General features: G+C 42.4%; 2 protein-coding genes across 2 annotated transcripts in view; one reads left to right on the forward strand and one right to left on the reverse strand.

The window, feature by feature from the left end:
- On the reverse strand, positions 1-5185 carry LOC143687387 (tubulin gamma-1 chain). Its single transcript, XM_077164330.1, has 11 exons — positions 4725-5185; positions 4289-4401; positions 3926-4093; positions 3005-3073; positions 2652-2731; positions 2110-2236; positions 1656-1742; positions 1393-1542; positions 833-985; positions 586-747; positions 1-385 (listed from the first exon to the last, which is right to left on the reverse strand). The coding sequence occupies exons 1-11, from the start codon at positions 4771-4773 to the stop codon at positions 188-190; spliced, it is 1356 nt and encodes a 451-aa protein (XP_077020445.1). The 5' UTR covers positions 4774-5185; the 3' UTR covers positions 1-187.
- RETREG3 (reticulophagy regulator family member 3) overlaps positions 5093-26378 on the forward strand; it is a 24423-nt gene continuing 3137 nt past the window's right edge. Inside the window, exons 1-7 of the mRNA XM_077164329.1 lie at positions 5093-5432; positions 19201-19307; positions 21424-21454; positions 22493-22619; positions 23233-23317; positions 24116-24253; positions 25292-25374. Coding sequence (XP_077020444.1) covers positions 5194-5432; positions 19201-19307; positions 21424-21454; positions 22493-22619; positions 23233-23317; positions 24116-24253; positions 25292-25374 — 810 coding nt within the window. The 5' untranslated portion in view covers positions 5093-5193. The remainder of the gene's footprint in view (positions 5433-19200; positions 19308-21423; positions 21455-22492; positions 22620-23232; positions 23318-24115; positions 24254-25291; positions 25375-26378) is intronic.

A 26378-nucleotide genomic window follows, 5' to 3' on the forward strand; every position in this document is an offset into this window, starting at 1 on the left:
TGGTTTGTATCCAGTGCTTTATTAAAGATAGTGTCATAAGAGGAGAAGTAAAAATGTCCCCCGGCCAACAGGAATTGTGTGAATGAGAAAGAGACATGTGAGGTCCCTGACCTGGGCTCTGAGGATGCAGTCAGTCCGCAGGACCTGGGCCAACCATAAGGCAGATGAGGGTCCCTGTCCCGGGGACTCACTGCTCCTGGGTGCCCCAGGAGATGTAGTCAGGCCGTGTGGCTGCATGGTACTCATCGATGAGCTGCTGAACAATCTCCCTGGATGTGTCCAGCTCATCAAAGTTCTCCTTGAAGATGTCCTCCTTGCGGAACTGCTCCAGGAAGGCCTCCCGCTTTCGCAGTTTGTCATATTGGCGGCAGGTTCTCTCGAACAGCTTGTTGGGGTGTACAGAAAGCAAGGGTAGTAAAAGACTTCAAGGAACAATATGGCCTACAGAACCAAGTCTGGGCTATCCCTCTGTGCCTTTCCCTTCCCCAAGCAAAAAACCCAGAGGCAAGGATGGCAGGGATGCAGACAGGTGTGGCACAATCAGGAAACTGATTACAGGTAAAAAAGATATGAACTGACACTCACTGAGGAGATGCTGGTGTGGTTGGCCATCATGAGCCCACTGACCCGGTGGGCTGAGGGCAGGTAGGGAGACTTCCGCGACAGGGCCACCTGGATGCTGGCTGGGCCCCAGGGGATGAAGTTGGCCAACTTCCGTTCCCGGATCCTCTGCAGGCTCTTGTGGACCTGGGGTGGGCACAGGAGAGGTGGGGGTACAGCCCCTGCTCTACCCCTGCGGGGTTAGGGGGTAGGATGAAGGGGTTCCACCGACCTGGGTAGGGTCCACCTCTCCCTGGATGATGTTGAGGATGGCGATGTAGCAGTGGTTGGTCTGGCGATCCCGGCCCGTGGACACCATCACGTTCTTGGGCTGCAGCAGCCGCCTCATGACATCCAGGACCGTGGTCTTCCTCACGCTGGCCACCTGAAGGGAGAGTGGGTAACAGGGACCAGGCCAGCACCCAGGACGCAGCCCAGAGACATAGAGATAGAAGTGCAGTCAACACATGCCCCGTCTGACTCAGGGGAGATAGGTTTATATTAAGCATCTGGATCAGGAGATGCTCAGTATAGATCAGGAGTCTTAGCTCTCCTGGTCTCAGCAAGCACATGCTGTCATGCAGGCCATCAGCAGACCCGGCACAGCCCAGCCCCGCAGGGAGCCGAGGGAAGAAGGAAGATGGAGAGCAAGTGAGCAAGAGAGTCATGTGCTCTGTACCAGTCCCTAAGCCCAGAGCCTCCAGGGGCTGCAAAGAACAGCAGGGAGCACCCAGGCCAGGGCCTGCTGGGCCCAGGGCCAGCCCAGCCTGGGGCACCGAGGGCTGTTCTTACCGACTGGTCTGTGGTGAGGGGGGTGTAGCCGGTCATGAGGAAGTGGAGCCGCGGTGTGGGGATGAGCGAGGCAATGAGGCCAATGAGGTCGTTGTTCATGTAGCCGGGGTAGCGCAGGGTGGTGGTGCTGGCCGACATGATGGTGGACACCTGGGGACAGGGGTGGCAAGTCAGGAGCCTCAGCCTGGGTGGGGCCTCCCTTCCCCAGACAGCCCACCAGCAGGGAGGGCGCCGGTGCAGGGAGGTCCAGGGTGGGGCCACACCAGCTGGTTGATCTGGGAGAAGGACGGGTTCTGGATGTGCAGGCGGTCAGTGGCGATCCGGTTCAGAGCCGTGTTGTCCAGCACCACCTGTGGGGAAAGAAGAGGGTGGGAGATTTGTGGGGACAGGTTGCCAATTACCCTAACCTGGGTGATGGACATTCTCTGCAGGTGTACCTAAGGCCAGCTGAGGCTGACCCCTAATCCCACACCAAGGCCTGAACCTGTCCCATTTGCACAGCTGTTCAAGGTCTCCACATCCTCTGACAACCATAGGCTCATCCAGGGGCTCTGAAGTTTAATTTACCCTGAACCTTATGGCCAGAAAAATATATCCACAAGGGACCTGCACAAGCCTGGGCCATAGAAGGGTTCAAAATGGACTTTTATTTTTGCACGAAGATGATGAACTAGACAAGGGTTTGGAAGAGGGGAAAGGTAAGAGTTCTGTGCTCACCACACAGTCTGCGTTCTGGGTCAGCCTCTTGAGCGTGAGCAGCGAGTTGTAGGGCTGCACCACCACGTCGCTCATCTCGTCCTGGTTGGGAAACACCGAGTACGTCTGCACCAGCTTCTTGGGGTACCTAAAGGTGATGAACAGGGTCAGGGCAACAGATCGGAGGCTTGGGGAACATAAGGTTCCCTATGTTCCTAGGAACTTGTCTATCTGAAAGCAGCTAAAACTGTCTGGGGAAATTGGGTGGGGTAATAGGAGGAGTAACAAAGGAAGATTTGAGTTTTATACATCTGTAACCCCAAAGGGGTAAGGATAGAGAGACATCTTAGGACAGAGGGTCCTAAATCCAAACCTGGCCATAGGCTCTGGACTTTCATCTCGGGTCCAGATTCTAGGCTTTGGTTCTAATCACTGAGAGTGTGATAAGGTTCAGTCGCTGTGGCTTTACTTTTCTCACTACCCAAGTATCTGAAGGGTTTCTCAGTCACTTAGAAGGCCAAGTTGGACACCATCTCCTCCCAGTCTCCCAAATACACACTCACCTGTCATTCAGCCGTTCTAAGAGGTAGGAACCCAGGCCAGAGCCTGTCCCCCCAGCGATGGAATGACACAGCACAAAGCCCTGCATGGGGAAGGGGGAGTCAGTGCCCAGATCTCTAGAGGCAGGATTTCAAACACGGCCCATTCACCAATTTCTTAGACTCTTATCCCTCCACTTCCCTCCCCCCCCACCCTGCCCCCGCCACACACACAAGTTTAGGAGACTGTCCTATCTCCAGCAAGGCTCAGTGGTTTCTGCCTGGGGCAAAGGGTCTTGTGCCTAATAGGTGGCTCTTTAAGGATGTTGCTGAGCCTTCCCCACCTTGGTTCCCACCAACTTTCATGGACCACTCACCTCTAGACTGTCACTGCCATCTGCCTCCCTGTCTATGATGTCAAAAATGTCTTCATGGATCTTCTCTCCCTGTAGAGCCATGGAGTCAGAGCGGGACAGAATGAAAGGACAAGGACTCTGACCTCAGAATAACCACCCCCGATTTTCTTTACAGCACCCAAAGTTCTTTTCTAGAGAGCCACTGGTCCATTTTTCATTTATATTTAGAGGTAGTACAGTCCAGTGGTTACAAGCAGGCATTTCATATTGAGACTGCCTGGCTTCACATATTAGCTCTTTTTTTATTTATCTGAGTGACTCTGGGCAGGTTACTTAAACTCTCTATGCCTCAGTTTCCTCATTTGTAAATGAAAAGTGATAATAAAGGGCACTAGCCCTTTATTCAAAATCCTTGGGTCCAGTTATGTTTCAGAATGTAGAATATGTCAAATTTTAGGAAGGAGATATGATACATATGATATATACCTATAGTGGGGGTCTCAGGCATTTAATCAAATACATTAATATTTCTGCAATGAAAGGTCTGAGTATTCATGATATGTTGAATAGAATGCATAAATAACTTCATCTCCACTGAGCTTTAGGTTTGCTGCTAAATGAGTTATGAGATTTACTTTTGGTTTCAGATTTTTAGGACTCTGGAAAGGCAGACAAGAGACTGTGGACCTGTAGTATCTACCTCATAGTGCTGCTGGAAGTTTAAATAAGTTAATATAAGCACAGCTCTTAGATGCCTGGCACAGAGCACTAGCTAGAGTAGGCTTTTAAGATTACATAATTAACTTAAAAAGAACTGAACTTCCCTCAGCCATATCTATCACCCTCCAGCACACATACATCCCAGATCTAGTTCTGGGAAGTCACAGGGCTGTCACCACACAAGGAGAGAGTTGTGGGCCCTGCCAAGGAATAGTAAATGACCTGGGAGAATCCACTGGCCCAGTTGTTGCCTGCTCCTCCACCATGCTCCGACAGGTAGATGTTCTCTGGGTTGTAGAGCTTGGCGTAGGGGGAGTTGAGGATGGAGTGGATCACCCGGGGCTCCAGGTCCAGCAGCACGGCCCGCGGGATGTAGTGCTCATCATCTGCCTGACCAGGGGAGTCCAGGCCGGGACTCAGTCAGCTGGGGCCTGCCCAGTGCTCCCACCGCCCAACCCTGGCTCCTGCCTGCCCTCCCTCCTCAAGCCCTGGCCCTTCTGCCAGCCGGTTTCCAGATCCTAGGCCAGTGCCCTTCCCTTCAGGACCCCTGAACCACGGCGGCCCTGGCCAAGTCGCTGGGGGCACCTGGTAGAAAAAGACGTCCTTGCGGTCAGTGCCTTCGGTGGCGAACTCCTCCACGATGCCCTCGGGGCTGATACCATGCTCCGCGCACAGCTGTTTCCAGAACTCGAACCCAACTGGGGAGAGGGGCATGGGGTGTCGGAAAGAGCCTGTGGGTCTAGGCAGGTTCCAGTTAAGAGCTGGAGGACTGGGCGTCTGAGTCAAGGATATTAAGTCAAGTCTCAGGATTCGCCCGTGTCTGAGATATGGGCTGTGGGTGCTGTATAAGAGCAACTGAACAAGGAGGGCCCCTCGGGGTTGGGCAACTGGACACCAGGTCAGGGACGCCCCGCATTTTGGAGAACGACGATTTTGGGAAGGGGGGACTGAGTCTAGGATCCCATAGTGAGATCCTAAAATCTAAGAACCCGGCTGGTGGAGGGGCCGAAGGTTCGCTCACTCTGATTGCCGCATTGGCCCAATTGCAGGGTGATGATTTCCCTCGGCATCGTTCCTCAAGTACCGGCGTTGTAGCCGCTATCGCCAGCGACACCTCCACTCGCCAGCCCGCTGGCTCCAAGACGCAGGCGCCAAATAACCATTCCCCCGCCCAACCTCCCCGTTCCCGCCCCATGAACTTTCTGCGCTCCAATGAGAACTGAGTTCTGCAGCTAGCTCTTCCTTATTCCTACGGCTTCAGCAATGCAGACTACGCGTGCGCGGCTCTGAATCGGGCTCTGAGAACTTTGGCATTGAGGGCGTCGCTTGACGCAGCGTCCTTCCTTTCCTCTGGATGGTCGCGTACTTGAGGCTTTGCGCAAGCGCTGTGGAGGGAAGCGGCTTCTCCCGCCGAATAGCGCGACTGCGCAGTTGATGTTATTGTGACTGTCGGGCCGTGTGGCCCCGGATGTTGTGGCTGCCTGGGGCAGATGGCGGAGGTTGAGGGGGTGGCCGCTGCCCCAGGCCCAGCTTCGGGGCCGAATTTCAGGGGCCGTCGCACTATGTCAGGCTCTCGGGAGCGGGACCAGCAGGTTGAAGCGGCGCAGCAGGCGCTGGTGGAAGTGCTGGGGCCTTACGAGCCTTTGCTGAGCCGGGTACAGGCAGCCCTGGTGTGGGAACGACCAGCCCGGAGTGCCCTGTGGTGCCTGGGGCTGAACGCAGCTTTTTGGTGAGAAAATTGGAAACTCTCCGAATCGCTTATTCGCCAGGTTTCTTTAGAGCTCTCCCTCTCGTCTCCCGTTTTCTTTTTCCTGTACCTAATTTTGCCTCACCTTCTTTCATCTTTTACCGCCTCCGGTTTCGGCACCCCAGTTCTCCCCTGGGCCTTCCAGCTATCTTCTCTCTTTTTTTTCCCACCTGCTCCCGCCGCGTTGTCCCGGACATTTGGCAGGACTTTTGATGACATCTTGAGCCGTTCACGGTGGTCGACAGCTCCTCTTTTTAGCTAGGAAAAGCTGTGTCCCCTTAAGGCCATCACGTCTTTTGTTTGCTCAAGTGCGGTTTTAAGACTGTCTTCAAAGGTTTTGGTAATTATTGTTGGAGTAGAGGAGTATCCATAGGTGGGATAAAAAGCAAGTTTGAGCGATCTGAATTAGCATTAGATTTGCCTTCTCTCAGGGGAATTTGTGAAGTCAGAGCGTCAATAAGAGCCTCCAAAGCTGCAACTTGTAAAAAAAATTACAAGCTTTTAAAAAACAGTTATGAAATAATGATTGTAAGATTTCACCCGTTTCAAAGCCGCTTAAAACTGCAACTCTTCCCTATGCATCTTTGGCCACGGATCGTAGGCAAGGAAATTGAGGTTGTCTGATAGTGTGTATGAGTTTCCCTGAGCTGGAAAAGTGGCACTATAAAAATGCTTCAAGACTCTCTGTATGTGTCATGCATGCTCCGTGAAAATGTAACTGCCGTTGTCACTTGTTATCACCTAAAATGAGTTTAGGATTAAATAGGTTCTTTCAAGAATAGTTTGTATTCATAACTAAGAAAATATTATTGGTCAAATTTAAATGGATTGCAGGAGCTTCTACATGTGAATAAGACTATTCTGGATTATCCTTAAACAAAACAACGTTTGTGTGTGTGTGTTTTCCCTTAAAAATAACTTTCCTCTCAAAAGTCTTGCTTTTAAAACCAAAACATTTGTTATCCCTTGTCTGGGAGAATATTTTCAGCTGGAGCAGAACAGATAATTCCAAGTTCATAGACAGGGACACGCAGCGTTCAGCTATTGAATGAATCGTCTCCCAGCTTGAAGACCCAGGTTAAATGTGTCAGAGAGCAGTCTCTGGCATTTGTTTCCAGAGTTCTTAGCAAATTTGATAATGATCTTCTCCTACCGCATCCTTCTCTTATTGTTTGGTTTGCTTCTTCCTTGATCCCCATGTACCTAGTTCCCTGCTGTTGCTGTCAGAAACCCCTCACCATAGCATTCATTCAGGAGCATTTTCCCAAACGACCTTTCTTGTTTTCCTCCCACTCTCTCCCATCTCAACCCCTAACCCAAGCTCATCTAGTCAAAACTTCATTTCATTTGGTCTAGGTCTGGTACCCTTAGGAAGTAAGCAAGTTAGTCCTCATCAGATCAGTTTGTATAAAAATATGAGTGGCTGCTGTACAAAAACTTTATCAGAACTTAAATGAATTTTAAAGCAAGGATTTATTAATGCAGATAAGCTGGTGGCACGTTTCTTTTTGAGGAGGGGATTCTTCAAGTGCCCATTAAACTTAGGTTTATGAAGCAGACAGAATGTGGGGATGAGGTCTGCACAAGAGTTGCTGTTCTGACTGGGACATTTCTTTAAATTTTACAGTTTTAATTTACTGGCCCCCAGCAGTTTTTAAGTTTACCAATATGCTATGTGTAGAATCTCATGTAGAACCCCCTTTTGTGCTCTGGGTCTCTTTAAGCATTGTTGTACTTGTTCTTTATCTCTGGCATTTCCTTGTAGTTTGCCTGCTGTGTTTCCAGAGCACAGTTACTCTTGTTACATTCACATCATATTCTAAGTAGGTGGAGCAAAATACAGCAAAGTGAGGGTGTGACTCTTCAGACTGAAAAGATCAGTTGGGTATGCCATGGAAAGGAGGCCATTTATAGATAGAGCTCTTATCTGTGAAGAGTACAGGAGACTGGGATGGTGTGAAGGCCCCAGAAACTAGAATGGTATACTAGGAATTAATTGGAGTTCACAGAATTATTTGTTTTGGGAAATGAGCTTCCTTGCAAGGTAGTTGGAGGTTCAAAATGAAAGTTAGACTTCACGTTCCGCTAGTGTCATGTTGAATGAATATAAGTGTTGACATTTCACTTAGGAATGTTGAAGAGTAACTGTTGAATCCTTAGTCTTAGAAGTTTAGGAAAGGAAGAAAGATCATTAGCTCAGGTAAGAGAAAAATCAAATCTCAAATATTTTCTTTTTCATTATTTTGAATAAGGGTGCCTCATTAACTGAGGTATTTTATACACTTTGAGGTGTTAGAAGTCTAGATAGGAGTACAAAACATTGTTAGAATTCAGGTAGATAGCTCTCAACTTTCAGTGTTCACTGTTCTCAGTCATGGTTTTTATGAACCTGTACATGTGTCTTCTTACATCTTTAAAAAAAAAAAATACAAGATGAAGATACTTTGCTGCTATGGTATTTCAAGGCTTCCCTCTTTATTTATTTATTTTTTTAGATTCCAGAGAAATCTTGGTGACTATAGCAGAAATCTTCCAGCCTAGGTTGCTTCTGGTCACTGGCCTGTTATTATTTCAAGAATAATATCAGAAATATCAGGCTCTTCCTTCCAATAGCTTGTATTTTCATTAGCCTCATTCCTTTCTGTAAATGAGTGATTTGAGAGGAAGAATATCTGAGTCGGCAAGGGTAAATCCTGACAGGGTCAGAAAAGAACAGGTTCGATTAACTTTTTGATTTGACTCATACTATAGAGGACAGGGAAGGGTAAAGGAGCCCTGGAAATGTGTGTGAACTCCAACCTCCCCCTTCCAAGAAGAGCACATGGATCAAGTTGGGCAACATGACTACTGCATTCCTGTCCAGTTTTTAATAGTCTGTAGTTTTAGAAAGTCTTTGACTAGGGGGTATTGATTTAGATCAACCCATAAGCCCCCTTTCTGGGGGCTGTTATGGAATCTGTTGTTATCATATGTGAAAAAATAAAAAGATGTTTATCCCCCCTCCAAAAAAAGAGTCAGCAAACAAAAACACATACACAAAAACAAACCAAAAAATAACCAGAGACTTGACTAAAGGTATACAGCAATTCTGATTTAAAAGGTTAGAATTTGAGTAAAACAATAAAGAGGACTAGAAAATGGGAAGACTGATTTAAGTAGGGTTTTTTTTTAGGGTACACATTAAATTTCACATGAAGTCTGTTAAGCAAATATTTCTGGTGAGTCTTTGAAGGGAAGACTTCCAAGTATGCTTTGGTTGACTTTGACTCTCTTGCCCTAGGTTTTATCTGTCCTAATTGTAAAGTCAGGGTGTTTTCTCACCATTAGCATATGAGAGACATTAGCAACCAATGGATTTCATTTATGGTTTTGTGCAAGCAACAATTATCACTACATGATGTAGGTTAGGTTAATTTTTTCCTTCTAACTTAACAGTAAGTGGCTTACTAATGAGACATCTGCCAGTGCTGTACAGTAATGGGCTTTCTGTCCCTATAGGATGGAATGCTTTGTTCTGAAGTGCCATTGAAATAAGCTTACTATGTACTAACAAAGGAATCTAGAAATAGTATCTTTGATTGGAAATAGGCATTTGGTCATTACTTTATGTTTTATGGCAAACTCTAACTTAACCAGTGCTAATAGGATCCATGACATAGTTAACCTCAAGAAGTCTCTAGTTGGTTCTGAAGTTTTTTCATGATCTTTCTGATCGTCAGGTTGATATTCCAAGAGATTTTATTTAGACTGGATAATTAAATTGAGTTTTAGCTCCCAATAAATGGGACTGACAGTTTACAAAAGAAGAAAATACATATAATCAAATGGACGTATAAAATGTCACTCTCATTAGTAATTCGTGTGTAAATGGCAATAAATTAATTTCTGCTTAAGTTTCAAAAAATGATAATATTTAATTCTGGGGAATATATTTTAAAAATTGGCAATTTTTTATACTGCTGATAAGAACATGCCTTTGTGGAAAGCAATTTAGATGCGTGTATTAAAATACTTAAAAATTAATACCCTTTCAGTGGCTAGGAGAAGTGGAGAGTATTGCAAATTAGTACAGGTTTCTTTTTGGGTTGATGAAAATGTCTAAAATTAGATAGTGGTAATGGTTGCACAATTCTGTGAACATACCAAAAACAACTAAATTAGTTTTAAAGGGTGTGGTATGTAAATTATATCACTATAAAAGTTCATACCTTTTGATTCAGTCTTCCCACTTAATGTAGTTAATATTGGAAGGACAAAGATTTATGCTCTTGTCATGGTCAGGTTTATGTGTCAACTTGGCCAGGTGGTGATACCTGTTTGTCTGGTTGGGAAAGTGCTGGCCTGTCTTGCTATGAGGGCATTTCATAGAATTCAATCATGATCACATCGGCTACATCCACAGCTGATTCTATGTATAATCAGCCAAGGGGAGTATCTTCTTTAATGAGTGATGTTTAATCTAATCACTGCAAGCCTTTTAAGGAGGATTCAGAAGAGATAGGCTCTCTTCCTGCTTCAACCTGCGAGTCTCTCCTATGGAGTTTGTCCAGACCCTCCATCGGAATCATCAGCTTCACAGCCTACCCTACAGATTTGAGATTCTATGTTCCCACGGTTATGTGAGACACTTTTGTAAATTTTATATTTATGAATATTTCCTGTTGATTCTGTTTCTCTAGAGAACCCTAACTAATCCAACCTGGTACCAGAAGTGGTTCTTAAGAAACAGAATTTTTTAATTTTTTTAACATGGGCAGGCACCGGGAATCGAACCCCGGTCCTCTGGCATCACAGGCAAGCATTCCTACCTGCTGAGCTACCGTGGCCCGCCCAAGAAACAGAATCTTAAAAATGGGTTTTTATGAATAGTTCTCTAAACTGACTGGACTGAAAGGCACTAAGGACTCTGATTCCCATAATCAGAATGGCATTCCCTGTCCATGCAGTGAGTTGGCAAAAGAGATAGTCAAAATATCACCATTGGATTCTTCTAATGCTTCACTTGTATGAAGCCAGGCTCTGGGGGATGATGTTTTTGACACCTTTACGGAGTTTTGTGGAAAGAGTTAAGTATAGAGATGTTGGCTGGTTGTTGTTAGATACACTGTGTACATTAATGAGTGAAGGGGATGGACTTAAGGCTTTAAATGAGAAGCTTAAGTGCCATCTGACAGATGTAGACATTTCTGTGAGTGTCCTGAAGGAATATCTTATTACCTATAGCTGTAGACTTGAGATCTCTGAAAATCAGACCCAGAATCTTATTGTTAGAGTAGTGACTTTACGACATAAACTGAAATCTCAGTCTTACATGGTGTCTGCCATTAAAGTGAGGGCATTGCTTGGAAAGGAGTGGGACCCTGAAAAATGGGATGGCGACATATGGATTGATAATGGTGTTGGTGGAGAGGTTAAAACCCTAAGTCATGCTGAGTCTTCTCTAGATAACCCTTTAATAATCTGCCCCGAGGACATAGCCACCCCACCTCCAGTCTTTGAGGAGTTGGCCACCCAACCTCCACCTGAAGGGATTAGCCCTAGAGTGATTAATCCTGTTTCACCAGATGAAACTGCAAATGAATGCCCTGAAGCAAATGACTTGGAAGATACTTCTAATTCTTTTCATGACCCATTCCCACCACCCCTCCTTTCTTCCAGACCTATAAGTAGACTAAAGTCCCAACAGGCCCCTAAAGGTGAAGTACAAAGTATCACACATGAGGAGGTATGTTATACACCAAAAGAATTGTGTGAGTTCTCCAATTTATATAGACAGTAATCAGGGAATATGTGTGGCGATGGATTTTAAGGGTATGGGATAATGGTGGGAGGAATATAAGACTGGATCAGACTGAATTTATTGATATGGGCCCACTAAGTAGAGATTCTGCATTTAATGTTTAAGCTCGAGGGGTTAGAAAAGGCATTAACAGTTTGTTTGGATGATTGGCTGAAACATGGATCAAAAGGTGGCCGACATTACCTGAGGTTGAAATGCCAGAACTGCCCTGGTATAATGTAGATGAGGGGATCCAGAGGCTTAGAGAGATTGGAACGTTAGAGTGGATTTATCATGCAAAGCCTGCTGTTACACCCCAGGAATGTCCAGAGGATGCACCTTTTATGAGAATAGTGAGAAATAAATTGTGAGGCTGGCACCATCATCCCTGAGGAGCACTGTAGTTTTGCACTTCTCTGTAGGTCAGATATTACTGTGGAAACTGCTGTCACTGAGCTGGAATCCTTAAACACAATGGGGATGACCAAAAAAGAGGCACAATGCCTGGTTGGTCTGTTTGGATTTTGGAGACAACATATTCCTCATTAGGGTGTGCTACTCTGGCCCATTTATTGAGTGACCAGAAGAGCTGCTAATTTTGAGTGGGGACCTGAACAAGAGGGGCTGTGCGACAGGTCCAGACTGCTGTACAAGTTGCACTGCCACTTGGAACATATGATCCAGCAGATCCAATGGTGCTGGAAGTGTCAGTGGCAAATAGGGATGCTGTTTGGAGCCTTTGGCAGGCCCCTGTAGGAGAATCACGGCGTAGACCCTTAGAATTTTGGAGCAAAGTCTTACCATCTGCTGCAGATAACTACTCTCCTCTTGAGAAATAGCTTTTGGCCTGCTACTGGGCCTTAGTAGAAATCAGACACTTAACCTTGGGCCACCAAGTTACCATGAGACTTGAGTTGCCTATCATGAGCTGGGTGTTGTCTGATCCACCAAGCCATAAAGTTGGGCATGCGCAGCAACACTCCATCATAAAATGGAAATGGTATATATGAGAAAGGGCCAAAGCAGGTCCTGAAGGCACAATAAGTTACATGAGGAAGTGGCCCAAATGTGCATGGTCTCCACTCTTGCCACATTACCTTCTCTTTCCCAGACCAGAGCTATGGCCTCCTGGGGAGTTCCTTATAGTGAATTGACTGAGGAAGAGAAAATTCGGGCCTGATTTATAGATGGTTCAGCACAGTATGCTGGGACCACCTGAAAGTGGACAGCTGCAGCACTACAACCCCTTTCTGGGGTGTCCTTGAAGGATAGTGGTGAGGGGAAATCCTCCCAGTGGGCAGAACTTTTGAGCAGTGCACCTGGTTGTTCATTTTGCTTGAAAGGAAAACTGGCCAGAGGTGCATTTGTATACTAACTCATGGACTGTTTCTAATGGTTTGGCTGGATGGTCAGGGACTTGAAAAGACCATAATTGGAAAATTGGTGACAAAGAGGTCTGCAGAAGAGGTGTGTGGATAGACCTTTCTGAGTGGGCTAAAAACGTGAAGATATTTGTGTGCCATGTGAATGTGCACCAGAGGGTGACTTCAGCAGAGAAAGGTTTTAGTAATCAAGTGGATAAGATGACCCGTTCTGTGGATACCAGTCAGCCTCTTTCCCCAGCAGCTCCTGTCATTGCCCAATTGGCTCATGAACAAAGTAGTCATGGTGGTAGGAATGGAGGTTATGCATGGGCTCAGCAACATGGATTTCCACTCACCAAGGCTGACCTGGCTACAGCCACTGCTGAGTGCCCAATCTGCCAGCAGCAAAGACCCACACACAGCCCCTGATAAGGCACCATTCCCCGAGGTGACCAGCTGGCTACATGGTGGCAGGCTGATTACATTGGACCACTCCCTTCATGGAAGGGGAGGTGATTTGTTCTAACTGGAATAGACACATAGTCTGGATATGGGTTTGCTTTCCCTGCACATAATGCTTCTGCCAAAACTACCATCCATGGGCTTACAAAAATGCCTTATCCATTGTCATGGTATTCCACACAGCATTGCTTCTGATCAAGGAACACACTTTACAGCAAATGAAGTATGGGAATGGGCACATGCTCATGGAATTCTCAGGTCTTACCATGCTCCCCGTCATCCAGAAGCAGCTGGATTGATCGAATGGTGGAATGGCCTTTTGAAAACTCAATTACAGTGCCAACTCAGTGGCAATACCTTGAAGGGCTGGGGTAATGTTCTCCAGGAAACTGTGTATGCTCTGAATCAGCATCCACTGTATGGTGCTGTTTCTCCCATAGCCAGGATCCATGGGTCCAGGAACCAACGGGTGGAAATGGGAGTGGCATCACTCACTATTACCCTTAGTGATCCACTAAGAAAAATTTTGCTTTGTGTCCCTGCGACCCTGAGCTCTGCTGGTCTACTCTCAAAAGGGGGAGTGCTTCCACCAGGAGAAACAACAATGGTTCCATTGAACTGGAATCTAAGACTGCCACCTGGTCACTTTGGGCTACTCATGCCCCTGGATCAACAAGCCAAGGAGGGGATTACTGCCTGGGGTGATTGACCCTGACTATCAGGGGAAAATAGGACTGCAATTACACAATGGAGGTAAAGAAAAGTTTTCCTGGAATATAGGAGCTCCCCTAGGGTGTCTTTTAGTACTGCCGTGCCCTGTGATTAAAATCAATGGAAAACTGCAGCAACCCAATCCAGGCAGTGCTACCAATGACTCTGAAACTTCAGGAATGAAGGTTTGGGTCACCCCACCAGGCAAAGAACCACGGCCAGCTGAAGTGCTTGTTGAGGGTAAAGGGAACATGGAATGGGTAGTGGAAGAAGGTAGTGATAATACGAACTCTGGCCACATGATCAGTTACAGAAAGAAGGACTGTAATGCCATTTTGTTCATGTTATACTGTTTAAGTTGTAAGATGTCAAGTTTAAGAATGAATATTACCCAAGGACTTGTACCCTATTCTGGAGAGATGTAATGTGTTTCCGATTAAATGCAGGAGAATTGAGTATTGTTAGGTGAGAAAAAAAGTGTCTTTTATTGTTTTCTATTTAGAAATTAGGTATGGTTTAAGGTGATGAGTACAGCTGCCAGATTGAAAAGGGGTGGACTGTCATGGTCAGGTGTATGTGTCAACTAGGCCAGGTAGTGGTACCTGTTTGTCTGGTTGGGCAAGTGCTGGCCTGTCTTTTGCTGTGAGGGCATTTCATAGAATTCAATCATGATCACATCGGCTACATCCACAGCTGATTCTATGTATAATCAGCCAAGGGGAGTGTCTTCTTTAATGAGTGATGCTTAATCTAATCACTGCAAGCCTTTTAAGGAGGATTCAGAAGAGACAGGCTCTCTTCCTGCTTCGACCTGCGAGTCTCTCCTGTGGAGTTCGTCCAGACCCTCCATCGGAATCATCAGCTTCACAGCCTACCCTACAGATTTGGGATTCTATGTTCCCACGGTTATGTGAGACACTTTTATAAATTTTATATTTACGAATATTTCTTGTTGATTCTGTTTCTCTAGAGGACCCTAACTAATACAGCTCTGATGTATATTTCAGCTTTACTTTTTATTATATCAGAAACTGGAAACATCTTTAAAAATGCCAATTAAGGAACAGTTTAAAAGACTAATGGTATATATATATGTAGGTGTGTATGATGCAATCACTTAAAAAGTTTTTAATACTTTTTTTGGTGATATGGGAAAACGTGTTTATGTATTGTTAAGTGAAGAATATTTCTAAACCAGATATACTATGTACTTTCATGGTGTTTATTTATATGTGAATAAGTTTTTTAAATGAGAATAATCTCTGTTATTTTGGTATATGTATATGAATGATGATTTTTTTAAACCTTTTAATATGGAAAAATTAAACATCTGCATAAGTAGAATAATATTTTGTACCACCATGTACCCAGCTCTTAAACGTTTTAACTAATGGCCAACTTAATTTTTTTTATACCCCATCTCTTTTCCACCTCTTCCTTTTATTATTTTGAGGCAAATTGCAGATAGTTCGGTGCATATCTGAAATATATTTTTAAAAAAACATTGTTACCATAATCAAATTTAAAACATTGATTCCGGTCAGTGCTCAGATTTTCAGTTTTCTTGTAAATCTCGCAAGTGATGTTCTGTTTGTTTGTTTGTTTGTTTTTTTGTCATGGGCAGCCTCCAGGAATCAAACCTGGGTCTCCAGCACAGCAGGCGAGAATTCTGCCACTGAGCCGCTGGTGCGCTGCCCAAATGATGATTTTTAAAAACAGTTTATTTGGATTAGGATCCAAATGAAGTCTACATAATGCTCTTTTTTTTTTATTAAATAAATTTTTTTTTATTAATTAAAGAAAAAAAAGAAATTAACACAACGTTTAGAAATCATTCCATTCTACATATGCAATCAGTAATTCTTAACATCATCACATAGATGCATGATCATCATTTCTTAGTACATTTGCATCGATTTAGGAAAAGAACTAGCGAAACAACAGAAATTGCTCTTTTATAGCTCTTTTATTATTTTACTCTATAGTTCCCTGCTTATTTGTTGGGATGAAGAACTGGCTTTGGAGAGAAGATTAGTGACCTAGGGTAACTCTAGAGGCTTATTTCTGTTAAACTGCTTTCATTCTTTAATCTCATGTATAATTACACTTTCCCGTAAATGGTGAGGTGGAAATAATTGGAATAGGGTTGTTGCTGCTGACTGGATTTCTGAGTTCTTCTCATTCTGTCCCTCATTCTTTGTGTAGTTAAAAAAAATTTATTATAAAAATTATACATCACCTTTCACAGAATATCTGATCGTATTAGAGCATATCCTTTGAACTGTAATCTCTCATTCCCTCTCAGAGGTTCATAGTAATCTGTAGGGAAGTTGTCATTTTTAACACGTAAAATTTGTTAAAGGAATAGCTCTAAAAACCTAAATGATAGTAAAAGCATATCCCTAAACAAATCCTCATTTCCTCATTCAGTATTGCCCCATAACAAAAAGTCCTTGAAATAATTCCTACTAGAAATGTTGTAGAATCACTGGAGAGTTGGGCCAAAGGGGAAGTATGGGCCTTGGCAGTGGGGTCGTCCCCCGTGCAGGTCATAAGTGTACTCATTTTGGCCATGGTAGTTTTAGAATTGCTTTTCTGCATCATAACTTTAGAGTGCTCTTAATATCTTGAGGAGCTTTTAAGTTAGAGTAGTGTCTTAATTATACCACTGGGAAATCAAGGTTATAGTTCATTTTAGATGCATCCTTCATCAGGTTATACTGTTTAATTTTTAATTTCACGCTTGCGAATTTCTTTTAATGTATCCATTTCACCTTTAGTTTTTTTCAAACAATTTTTTAAATAGCTTTTATAGAGATACCTGCCATTCCTAAGCTTCCAGCATTGTGCCTGAGGATAGGATATTGAGCTCTGCCACAGTCATTTTGAAATTTTCGCATAGGTTATTTTGGTAACCTAAACCATCAAATAGGCCAGAAGTGACTGTTTAACCATGATTTTATCATATTTTCAATGTGTTCGTATTGCTTGTAGCCAGCCTGCTCACATATTGAGCCCCTGTAACACCAGATTTGGCTGTTGTTGTTCCTTGTTGGGAGCTCTTTGTATTGACTCAGGCTGCTGCATGTAATTTTTAAATTGGGCTCTTAGCTTTGTATTGTGTTTTATGATCGTATAGGAAGAGAATCTGTATTGGATGTAAACCTACCCCAAAAAGCATGGCCTTGGGTCTGCATTAAATAATATAGTCCATGTTCATACAAAAAATGGCTGGGGATATTTGCTTTCTTTACCTTACATTGACAGCATTCCTTTCAGATGATTCTTTATCCAAGTAGATTAAAGTCATTCAACTATAATGAAGTAATTACTAAAATGAATGTAAGGCATATCTACTAAGTACAATTTAATGCTTTATTTTGCTAAAATGTCTTGGTGTGTATTTGATACAATTTAGTATGTTTGAGGGCTTTCTCATCTTACTTTGCCAATTTTTGTTTTTTTGAGGCTCTAAGTTGAACCTGTACATGCAGTTTTTTTAACCACAACTTTCAGCTACTAACTTGACAGATATTTTCTTTAAAATAATTAGAAGAAAAAATTATATAGCTAACAAGAATTCATGTTTATTGAAAAAAAGGTACAAAAAATGTCTAGAGACAATGTCTCTGCCAATCTCTGTGTATTCATATATATGCAGTATGTTTGTGCTTTTTTAATATAATAGGAATTATACTCTTAGCATTGTTTTGTGATTATGTCATGTCATTAGGTCAAATGTTGCATTGTGAAGAGAAGAGGCCATTCCAGAGTAATCATTTATAACCAACCCTTGGTCATCTTTACTGTTTGATCAATTGCTATGATAATAGCTAATAATACTATTGCATTGCAAAACTGAATAGAACTGTGTGCTAGGTACAGGTGCTCTGTGTTTTGCTTCTTGGCTTTTTAAAGGCCAAGATCACATGTGGTATTTTATAATTGGTTAAGTACAGGTATATTGTTTCTAAAACCCACAAACAGTTCTATAGGATGTTACTGTTAACATTACATTATAGATGAGAAAATAGGCTTAAAGAGGTAAGCTAACTTATTTAAGGTCATATGACTAATAAGTGGTTGTTCTGGGAATCAAACTCAAGCAAGTCTAATTTCAAAAACTATGCCTTACTGCTCTGTTGTATTACCTTTCTGTGTGTGGCTTCCTTCTAGATCTTATAACATTGCTTCTCAAACCACCTGTGGTGATGGACTAGCGTTTCCCCCTGCTACCTCAAAATCTGTTGCAACCAGTACTTTTGTAAAATACAGTATAAATGTGCTACTAGTTAAATTTTAAAAGACAGAAAATATGAGCCAATGTATAATTAGAGTCAAAATTACTTGGTCATATTGCTATGAAAAGTTCTAAAGGCTTACTTTGAAGTTCTGTATTGACTAACCCCCAGACTGGTAAAATCTGTTTGTAGGTCAACACTGGATTGTAAACCACTCTGCTGGGCTCTACCTTCGAGCATTGAGGCTTTAGGGAGGTATAACAGAAAGAATCACAAACTAGTTTTTGTGGGATTTTTTAAAACATTTTATCATGAAAGTTTTAAAACTTTTAAATATATACAAAAATAGAATAATATGAATAAAGAATCCTGTGTACCTTAACACAGCTTCAGCAATTAACAACTCATGATCAGTATTATCTCATCTATTTTAAGACCTTCTTTCCCTTGTCAACCTGTATTACTTTGTAGCATATCTCAGATGTCATATCATTTCATCCTTAAATATTTTAATAGGTGTCCTTAAAAGATAAGGACTTTTAAAAATATAACCACCACAACATCATCGCATTAAAAAAAATATTGATAACTCCTTAATGTTCAGATTTTTCCTGATTGTTCATGAATGTCTTTTTATGTTTGGTTCCTTCAAATAAGAACTAGCTTTTAGATGTAGCTTCATTAGTAACTTACTTTGTAACTTTGATCAAATCATTTTCTTTTTTGTGCTTCAGTTCGTTCATATGTAAAAGGATTTCTAATTGAATTAAATGCTCTTTAATGCATCTCTATTAGTTTAACAGTAGGCTCTAATTTGGCAGAAAGATGTTTACTTTCATCATAATATGTTATCAAGGATAAATTTCTTAAAGTCATAGAATCACAGATTTTTTGCATGGGCAGGCACTGTGCAAAACCAAACCCGAGAACCACAGATTTTAAAGTAAAAATGACTTTAAGAGGTTATTTGGTTAAGTCCTCTGTCTTTACAGAAGCACGTTATCATTGCTGCCCCATAGGTAAAATAATCAGGGTCCAGAAAATTTAAGTGATTTACCCAAGATTATAACTAGCTAATGTCAGAATTTGCTAGAACTCTGGCAAATTTACCACACAGCCTTCAGTGCACATATATTCTTTTCTCAAATAACTTTATTGCATAATGAACTTTCTTCTGTTTTTCTTCTCTATAGGTTCTTTGCCCTGACATCCCTTCGCCTTATATTTTTACTTGCATTCAGCTTGATGATCGTTGTGTGTATAGATCAGTGGAAGAACAAAATCTGGCCTGAAATAAAAGGTAAGTTTCATAGCATTTAGAGTAATCTGAGCTGAAAATGGCTTTCCTTGTAATTTTAATCCTTACTGTTGGGATTTATCATGAGATATGTGAAGCTGGGGAATACTTTTTGATATCTGAATTATTTGCTTTAGGAAACACTTGAAGGGCTTGTGCTCCATGTGCAATTCCTTAGAGCTGGGTTCCACCCTTCCCATTATTATTAAGCTCAGGAAATCTGTATCCACCACTGAAATATTCTTGCCCTTTATGGCCTGAGAATAAGTAGTCCTCAAGTTTTCTAATAAGTCTCTTCATTGGATACTACATCTTTACTCAGGCAGTATCAATTTACCTTTCAGGATTGAAAGAAAATTGCTCATTTGCAAAGCATAATGACTTATTTAAAGCATCCTAAGATGTGATATGGTTCCTTATCTCAAAAGTCACACATCGTGTTTGGTGTCATAAGACATGCTTAAAAAAGTCAAGTCACAGTTATGGAACAATAGGAATGTTCCAGTGCAGTATGTGTTCAGTGTATTTCTCATGTACCTTGCGTCCTACCTTGAAAGAAGCAAGAGATTTGGACAGGTGGAGAGGAAAGTGTGAGTTTTTCTAGAGGGGCCAATAGCTCGATTAGGCTAAGGTATCTAGAAGCTTCAAAACATCTCCTGAGAGCAGAGAATTGATCATTTTGGCTGAATGAAGAGTTCATTAAAGAGAGTGTTAGGGAATAAAACTGAAAGTATGTTGAGATGAGATTTTATAAGGTCTTAAAGTTAGGCTAAGAAAGTTAGACTTTATTCTATAGGCAGCAGGTGGTCATTGAAGTTTGTATTTCTTTGTTTTTTAGTTAGAGCTGAGATTTTTAAAATTATTTTTTATTTTTTTAATTTATTAATTAAAAAAATGAACAAATGAAATAAAAATTAACATAATCAGTAATTCACAATATCATCACTTTGTTGCATATTCATCATTTCTTAGAACATTTGCATCCATTCAGAAAAAGAAATAAAAAGACAATAGAAAAAGAAATAAAACAAAAACAGAAAAAAAAATTATACCTACCAAACCCCTTACCTCTCGCTTTCACTGATCACTAGCATTTCAAACTAAATTTATTTTAACATTTGTTCCTCCTATTATTTATTTTTATTCCATATATTCTACTTGTCTGTTGACATGTTAGATAAAAGGAGCATCAGACACAAGGTTAGAGCTGAGATATTACTAAAGATTAATTTGGTATCATTTTGCTGGGCCATATGGAAGGAGAAAAGGGAAAGTGGGAGACTTATTAGAAGACTATGGCAGTATCTATATGAGAAGTAGTGAAAGATCTTTCTGTGGCTTGGAGAACTGTGAAGAAAGAAGACACATTATGACTGATACATGGTTAAATCTAGGGTTAGAAGAATAAGGAATAAAGGCCAACTTTAGGATTTCAAAGTGAGAAGAGTGGGAGAATGGCATCATAGTGAGCAGTGTAGGCAGAGTCATGCAGGGGAGTTGGTTTGGGTAGAAGTGAGGGCAAGGAAAATTGATGTAGGTTTTAGACGGGTTAATTTTGAAGTGTTGGCAGGATATTCTAACCAGAGTGTACAGAGTCTTAAATACATGCTCATCTTATTTTGCACAGAGACTTCAAGGAATCATGTTGTTCACCAATCTGTCTATGGCTGATGAGCGTCAAAAGATTTCAGATCATTCAGGGTAGATAGTGTGTCTCTTTTTAAAAGAAAATAGGCAAATTTCTAGGGTTGGAGAAATTACAGCATATCTTGGTAAGCTTGTCATACATTGATATATATGAGCAACCCAGACCTACCCCAGAGGTGGGATGCACTATTTTTCCTTCTTGTAGAGCTTAGCTTTCAGCTGTAATAATTAGAAGGGGCCATAATGGTCCATTTGGAACTCCCCCTTGGAGAAATGTGCAGGCATAAACTACCATTCCCTGGTCTGCAGCTCCGTAATTCTGGCATTATAATGTGGTGTCTCCTTTTTATTGGCTGTAAATGTTTTCTTTTCTCCAAACCTATTTAAACTTGAGCTGTCAGACCAATAGCCTAACATTTTCATGTTTAGTTTTCCCTCTCAACTAATGCTAATGTTTGTTTTAATATTGTAGTGCCAAGACCCGATGCATTAGACAATGAGAGGTATGGAACACTAATTAAATCCCTTGTTGTTGCTTTGCTTGATTCTTTTTTTTGCGGGGGGAGGGTGTGCATGGTCTGGGAATCGAACCTGGGTCTCCCGCATGAAAGGCAAGCAATCTACCACTGAACCACCTATGCACCCGAATCTCTTTTAATATGCTTGCTATATGTTATTAATCCCGTATTCTGGACACACAGTGTAAGCTAGAACCTTATGCCTTTTCTGTTCCAACTAATCATTTCTGCAAATCGTTAAGTTCAAGCAGCAATATGTTGTGATGGCCAGTATCCTCTAATATTCACAGGAGAAATTTCTGAAAAAGTAGTATTACAGTGCCACATAATGACATGCCAAGGCAGGGGGAATTAGCTGCTTTATTTAGCCCCAGTGTGGAAACTTAGAGGCACCTAACTTCATTTGTTTCCTTGCTTTTATACCAGATCATTTAGTGTTTTCTGTGACCTCTGTCTATTTAAATTTCCTGGTCAGAAAACACATTGTTTCCTGGCATCACCAAGCCAGAGATTCCTCTTGTGTTTCTCCTATTTTCATTTCTCAGCTCATTCACCCCGTATGTTTGAGCCAAGGAGTTTTCTCTGCTGTGGTTCTTTTTGGTTTGGTTTTATTGATTTTTTCTCTGAGGGACACATCCCATTGTCTCCCCTTAGCAGCAGTGGTGTCAGATTGTGCTTTACTTTTATCTCTGGATTGCAATCACAATGAATTGCAATAGTCTGAATGCAAGGAAGAAGCTGTTTCTAAGCACAAAGGACTTTGAAGCTGGTGGCAGGTTTACACATGTGGATTGGGCTGTTTGCTCATAGGGTGGAGTTGTCAGAACAAGTTTACCCTCCTGGTCCCTAAATTCAAGTTTCAACCTGGTAAGCCAAGAAGAAAGTCATACTTCACCTTCAGAGCACCTGGGAATAGCCACTCCCCAGTCCCCTATTTAAACCCGGAAACATTAGCTGCCTATACAGTAAGATGGGGGGCCCTCAACACCTTCCTTTCACAGCTCCCCTTTCTCTCTCCCATAGCTGGGGCTTTGTGCACCCTCGGTTGCTCAGTGTGCCTGAGCTCTGCCACCATGTAGCTGAAGTCTGGGTTAGTGGGACCATTTTCATAAGGAATCTTTTGCTTTTCAAAAAGCAAAACCCAGGCAAGGTAAGACTTCCCTTTTTCACTTTCACCTGTAGCCTCTCAGTTCAGATCACGCTAACTTGAAACAACCCTGCTATTACGAATCCTCATTCAAGAAAGAAAAGGCTGTTACATTTATAGAGACAAAAAGAGGGGCCTTCTTACCAGCCACTAGGACTAAGGCAAGAGGTTGACAACTCCTTGTTTAATGTGCTTACCACTTAAATTGGCTATCTTCCTGCTCCAAGACGTAAAAGAAAGCTTGCTTGTATGTATTCTGTGTCACATTGAACATGTGGTAGTTTGTTTGTTTGTTTGTTTTACTTTGACTTAAAAAAGCAGCACTTGCTTTCAGAGATAACTTTTGGCTAAGTCCTATTCAAACCAAATTCCCATTATAAGGGCATAGCCCAATGGGGTTAGCCACATAAAAGGAGTTTGAATAGAAGCAGACATCCTCCTTTACCTCCCAAACAGAATTACCATTAGATGCAAAAGTGGCTGCATCTGTTATTCTGACATGTCCGTGCTTGACTCATATATCATAAAGAATGATTTCAATCAGATCTCTGCCATACCTCCCATCCCCACTCCAGGGCAAGTGGCAGAAACTTAATACTGTTTCTTGACTCCCCAGTTCTGCTTGCTGAGCTGTGGGATACTGACCTTTTTGGCTGTCTTGGGCCGCTACATCCCTGGGCTCCTGCTGTCCTACTTAATGCGTAAGTATGGCATATACCTCTCTTTATGAGCTGTACCCTACCTATAACTTTTCTAGCCACAGCTAACTCTGGGTCTAGGGAGAGGACTTATATTTAATTTCTCCAGATTTTTCTTTTTTTCATGACCTGATTCGTCTCATGAAAATATTTTTCTTCTCACCTCTAATAGGCTTCCCACTTCTTTCTTAGCATGTGAGTTTTAGAAGTTGATGAGGGTCCACCAGCATATACTGTATTATCAGCTATAAAGGGAAATTTTTCCCTATTTAAGAAGGGACTTTTTAGAACCAGTGTGTTATAGCAGAACATAACTCTGGAAATCCTTCACTAGGTTCTCTTTTCTTCTTGCCTCCAGAGCACTTGATGACAAATTTAGTTACTTCCTGTTGGCATATATTCTGCTTTGTTGGGGCTGGAAGAACTGAGTAGATATGGTTGTGGCAGTGATATATCAGGACCTCACATGATTTTTGATGTACTCTCTGAGGCATGTTTACTATTTGGTGATTCATTGACACCCATAGACAGTTGATTACACTGCCTGGTTCTGCACTCAAGTCTGTCAGCAGCATATCCTGAATGCCTGTACTTTGCAGAACCCTGTTCTTGGCTCTGTAGGTGGCTGCAGAAGTCTCATACCCCTAGTGTAGTAGGGGAAACTGGTGAAAATGACTAGCAGAATTAAGCAGAGCTGTTCCACGTGAAAGTTCAAGTCCTAAGGACACAACAGCAGAGGGACAGTTAAGATTGCTTCATGTAGCCCTTTCTCCATTTTGCCACTCTTCTGACTTATCTTAGTTGTCACTGTCATGATGTGGCCCCTTGCCATGTACCACCGACTGTGGGATCGAGCATATGTGCGGCTGAAGCCAGCTCTGCAGCGGTTAGACTTCAGTGTTCGTGGCTACATGATGTCCAAGCAGAGAGAGAGACAATGTGAGTGTCCTGGAGAGGCTTACTTTCACTTGGGCTATTTGGGGAAGAAAAGAAGAAGCCTATAGGGTTTGACATACTGGGTGGTCCTTGAACATAGGAGGGATGCTTCTCATGGGGTGGGAGGTGGGAGGTGGAAGGGGAAAGTGATATTCTATTCCAAGAAAACCCATGCTGGCTTACCAGTTTTTCCCATTTGAAATTCTAGACCCTCCTACTTTAAGCACATCTGAAAACAATAAAAGGCAGGCAGTGAAGGCATCCTTAGCATTAGTTGCTATTTATGAAGCACTTCCCATTTGCCAAGCATGCTGCTGACTGCTCTATATACACTAGCTTATTTAACCTTTATAATAACCTTGAGAAGTGGAAGGTAGTATCCTCCTTTTACAGTTGAGGAAATAAAGGCTTCCAGTTACTAAATGGTAGGTCTTTTCAGCCCCAAGGTCTAGCCTATTTATTAGAGAAAGCTACCTTCCAAGGGTGATTAAATAAGGCCAGAGAAGTGTACTAGCTTGAAGGCTCTCCAAAACATGAAAGACAGCAATGTGGACTTTTTCCTTTCTTTTGTGGTCTTGTCAGATTGGGTGTTTTATTAAGCCTTGACCTTCAGACAGACCTGCACATGGTCACCAATACCCAGCTTTCCCTGGTCAACCAGTTGAATAGTATCAGCCATCAAAGAAGCCTGATTTAACTGAGGTGGGGCATCCCCTTGCCTCCTGTATGGTGGTGTTTTCCTACCACCTTCACATTAGGGCTACCCCTAGCAGATCCCAAGAGTTATTGACAAGCCTGGTAGTTGAACATCTGACCAAGTTTGGGGGGTTGGTAGGAGGGCTATTGGAAGAAAGACCTCTCTCTCCTGTGTTATCAGTTTACCTCATCACAGAGGCTCAGCAGTCCTGCCCTCAGGCCATTATGCAGGCACAGGGCCATGTTGGGAGTGGCTTTTGTGTTCTTGGTTTTATGCTTTGAAGTCCAACAGGGGGGTTTTCCCCTTGAAGGCAGGTATCAAGGTCTTTTGCTCTTTGTACCTAGTACGCTGCCGAGCTCTACACTCTGAACAGGCCATGGACAACCACAGTGATAGTGAAGAGGAGCTTGCTGCCTTCTGTCCTCAGGTATCTAGAATGTGGGAACAGTTCCATTGGCCAGTTTTCTTTAACTCCCTGTTAACTATCTGGCACCTTGTAACTGTATTTAGGCAGTTACAAGGTTTCACGCCCATGATGGGCTCTCCAAGGCCCTAGACACCCCTTTGCACCAAGAGCAGTGACAGAGAAATAAACTAATGTTATATTGCAACTTTATACCTAGATCTCAATTTGTTAGCCTGGTGACCAGCACAGCACACCCTCTTCCATGTCTCCTTTTTTTTCTTTCTCTTTTTTTAGGGCATTATCTGTGTTTGTTTTTTTTTGTTTAAATATATATTTTATATATATCTTTCTATTGAAGGAGACTGAAAACTTCTGGTGTGTGTTACACATTGTCATTTGAAAATTGATTATCTGTATCATGGATTTGATATTGACCTTGATCAGTGGCTTTGAATTTCACAGAGAAACTCTGAATTAGTCTCTCTTATTTACAGTGGTGAGCTTCCAGTGAGCAGGAGCCAGGACCTCATCATTTCTGTCCATCACACAACAGATTTTATGAGCTGTCTGTAATCTGTAATGAGCATCTAAGGACTCATTTCCAAAATATACAGACTCTAGCTGTGGTGGATCAAATTGTTCTTGGTCTTGACAGGCATTCCTCTGGGTGTCCCACATCTCCTTTTAATCCCTACCATAATGGTAGAACCTCTGAAACTGTTGTGATCTTTAAAGAGTTCAGTCTACCCTTAGGTCTGGGCAGTGTGTGAAAAGCTTAAAGTAAGTGGCTAATTGATTCTCAATACTGTTTTTCTTTCTGTGCTCAGGAGATTGATGAATAAGGGTGTTTTCCTTGGGAAAAAAGCCTGAAAGGGAGCAAAATTTTAACGTCCCCATCTATGCCTGGTTACACTGATGGCCTTATGGTAACCATTAAGGCCAACTAAATAGTAAAACTATGCCTGGGGACTGCACTTAGTTCCTAATGGCATCATCTCCTCAGGCTTGTTGGTCTTTTCTTTTCC

Source organism: Tamandua tetradactyla, chromosome 6, assembly GCF_023851605.1.
Source record: "Tamandua tetradactyla isolate mTamTet1 chromosome 6, mTamTet1.pri, whole genome shotgun sequence".
NCBI classification, from domain to species: Eukaryota; Metazoa; Chordata; class Mammalia; order Pilosa; family Myrmecophagidae; genus Tamandua; species Tamandua tetradactyla.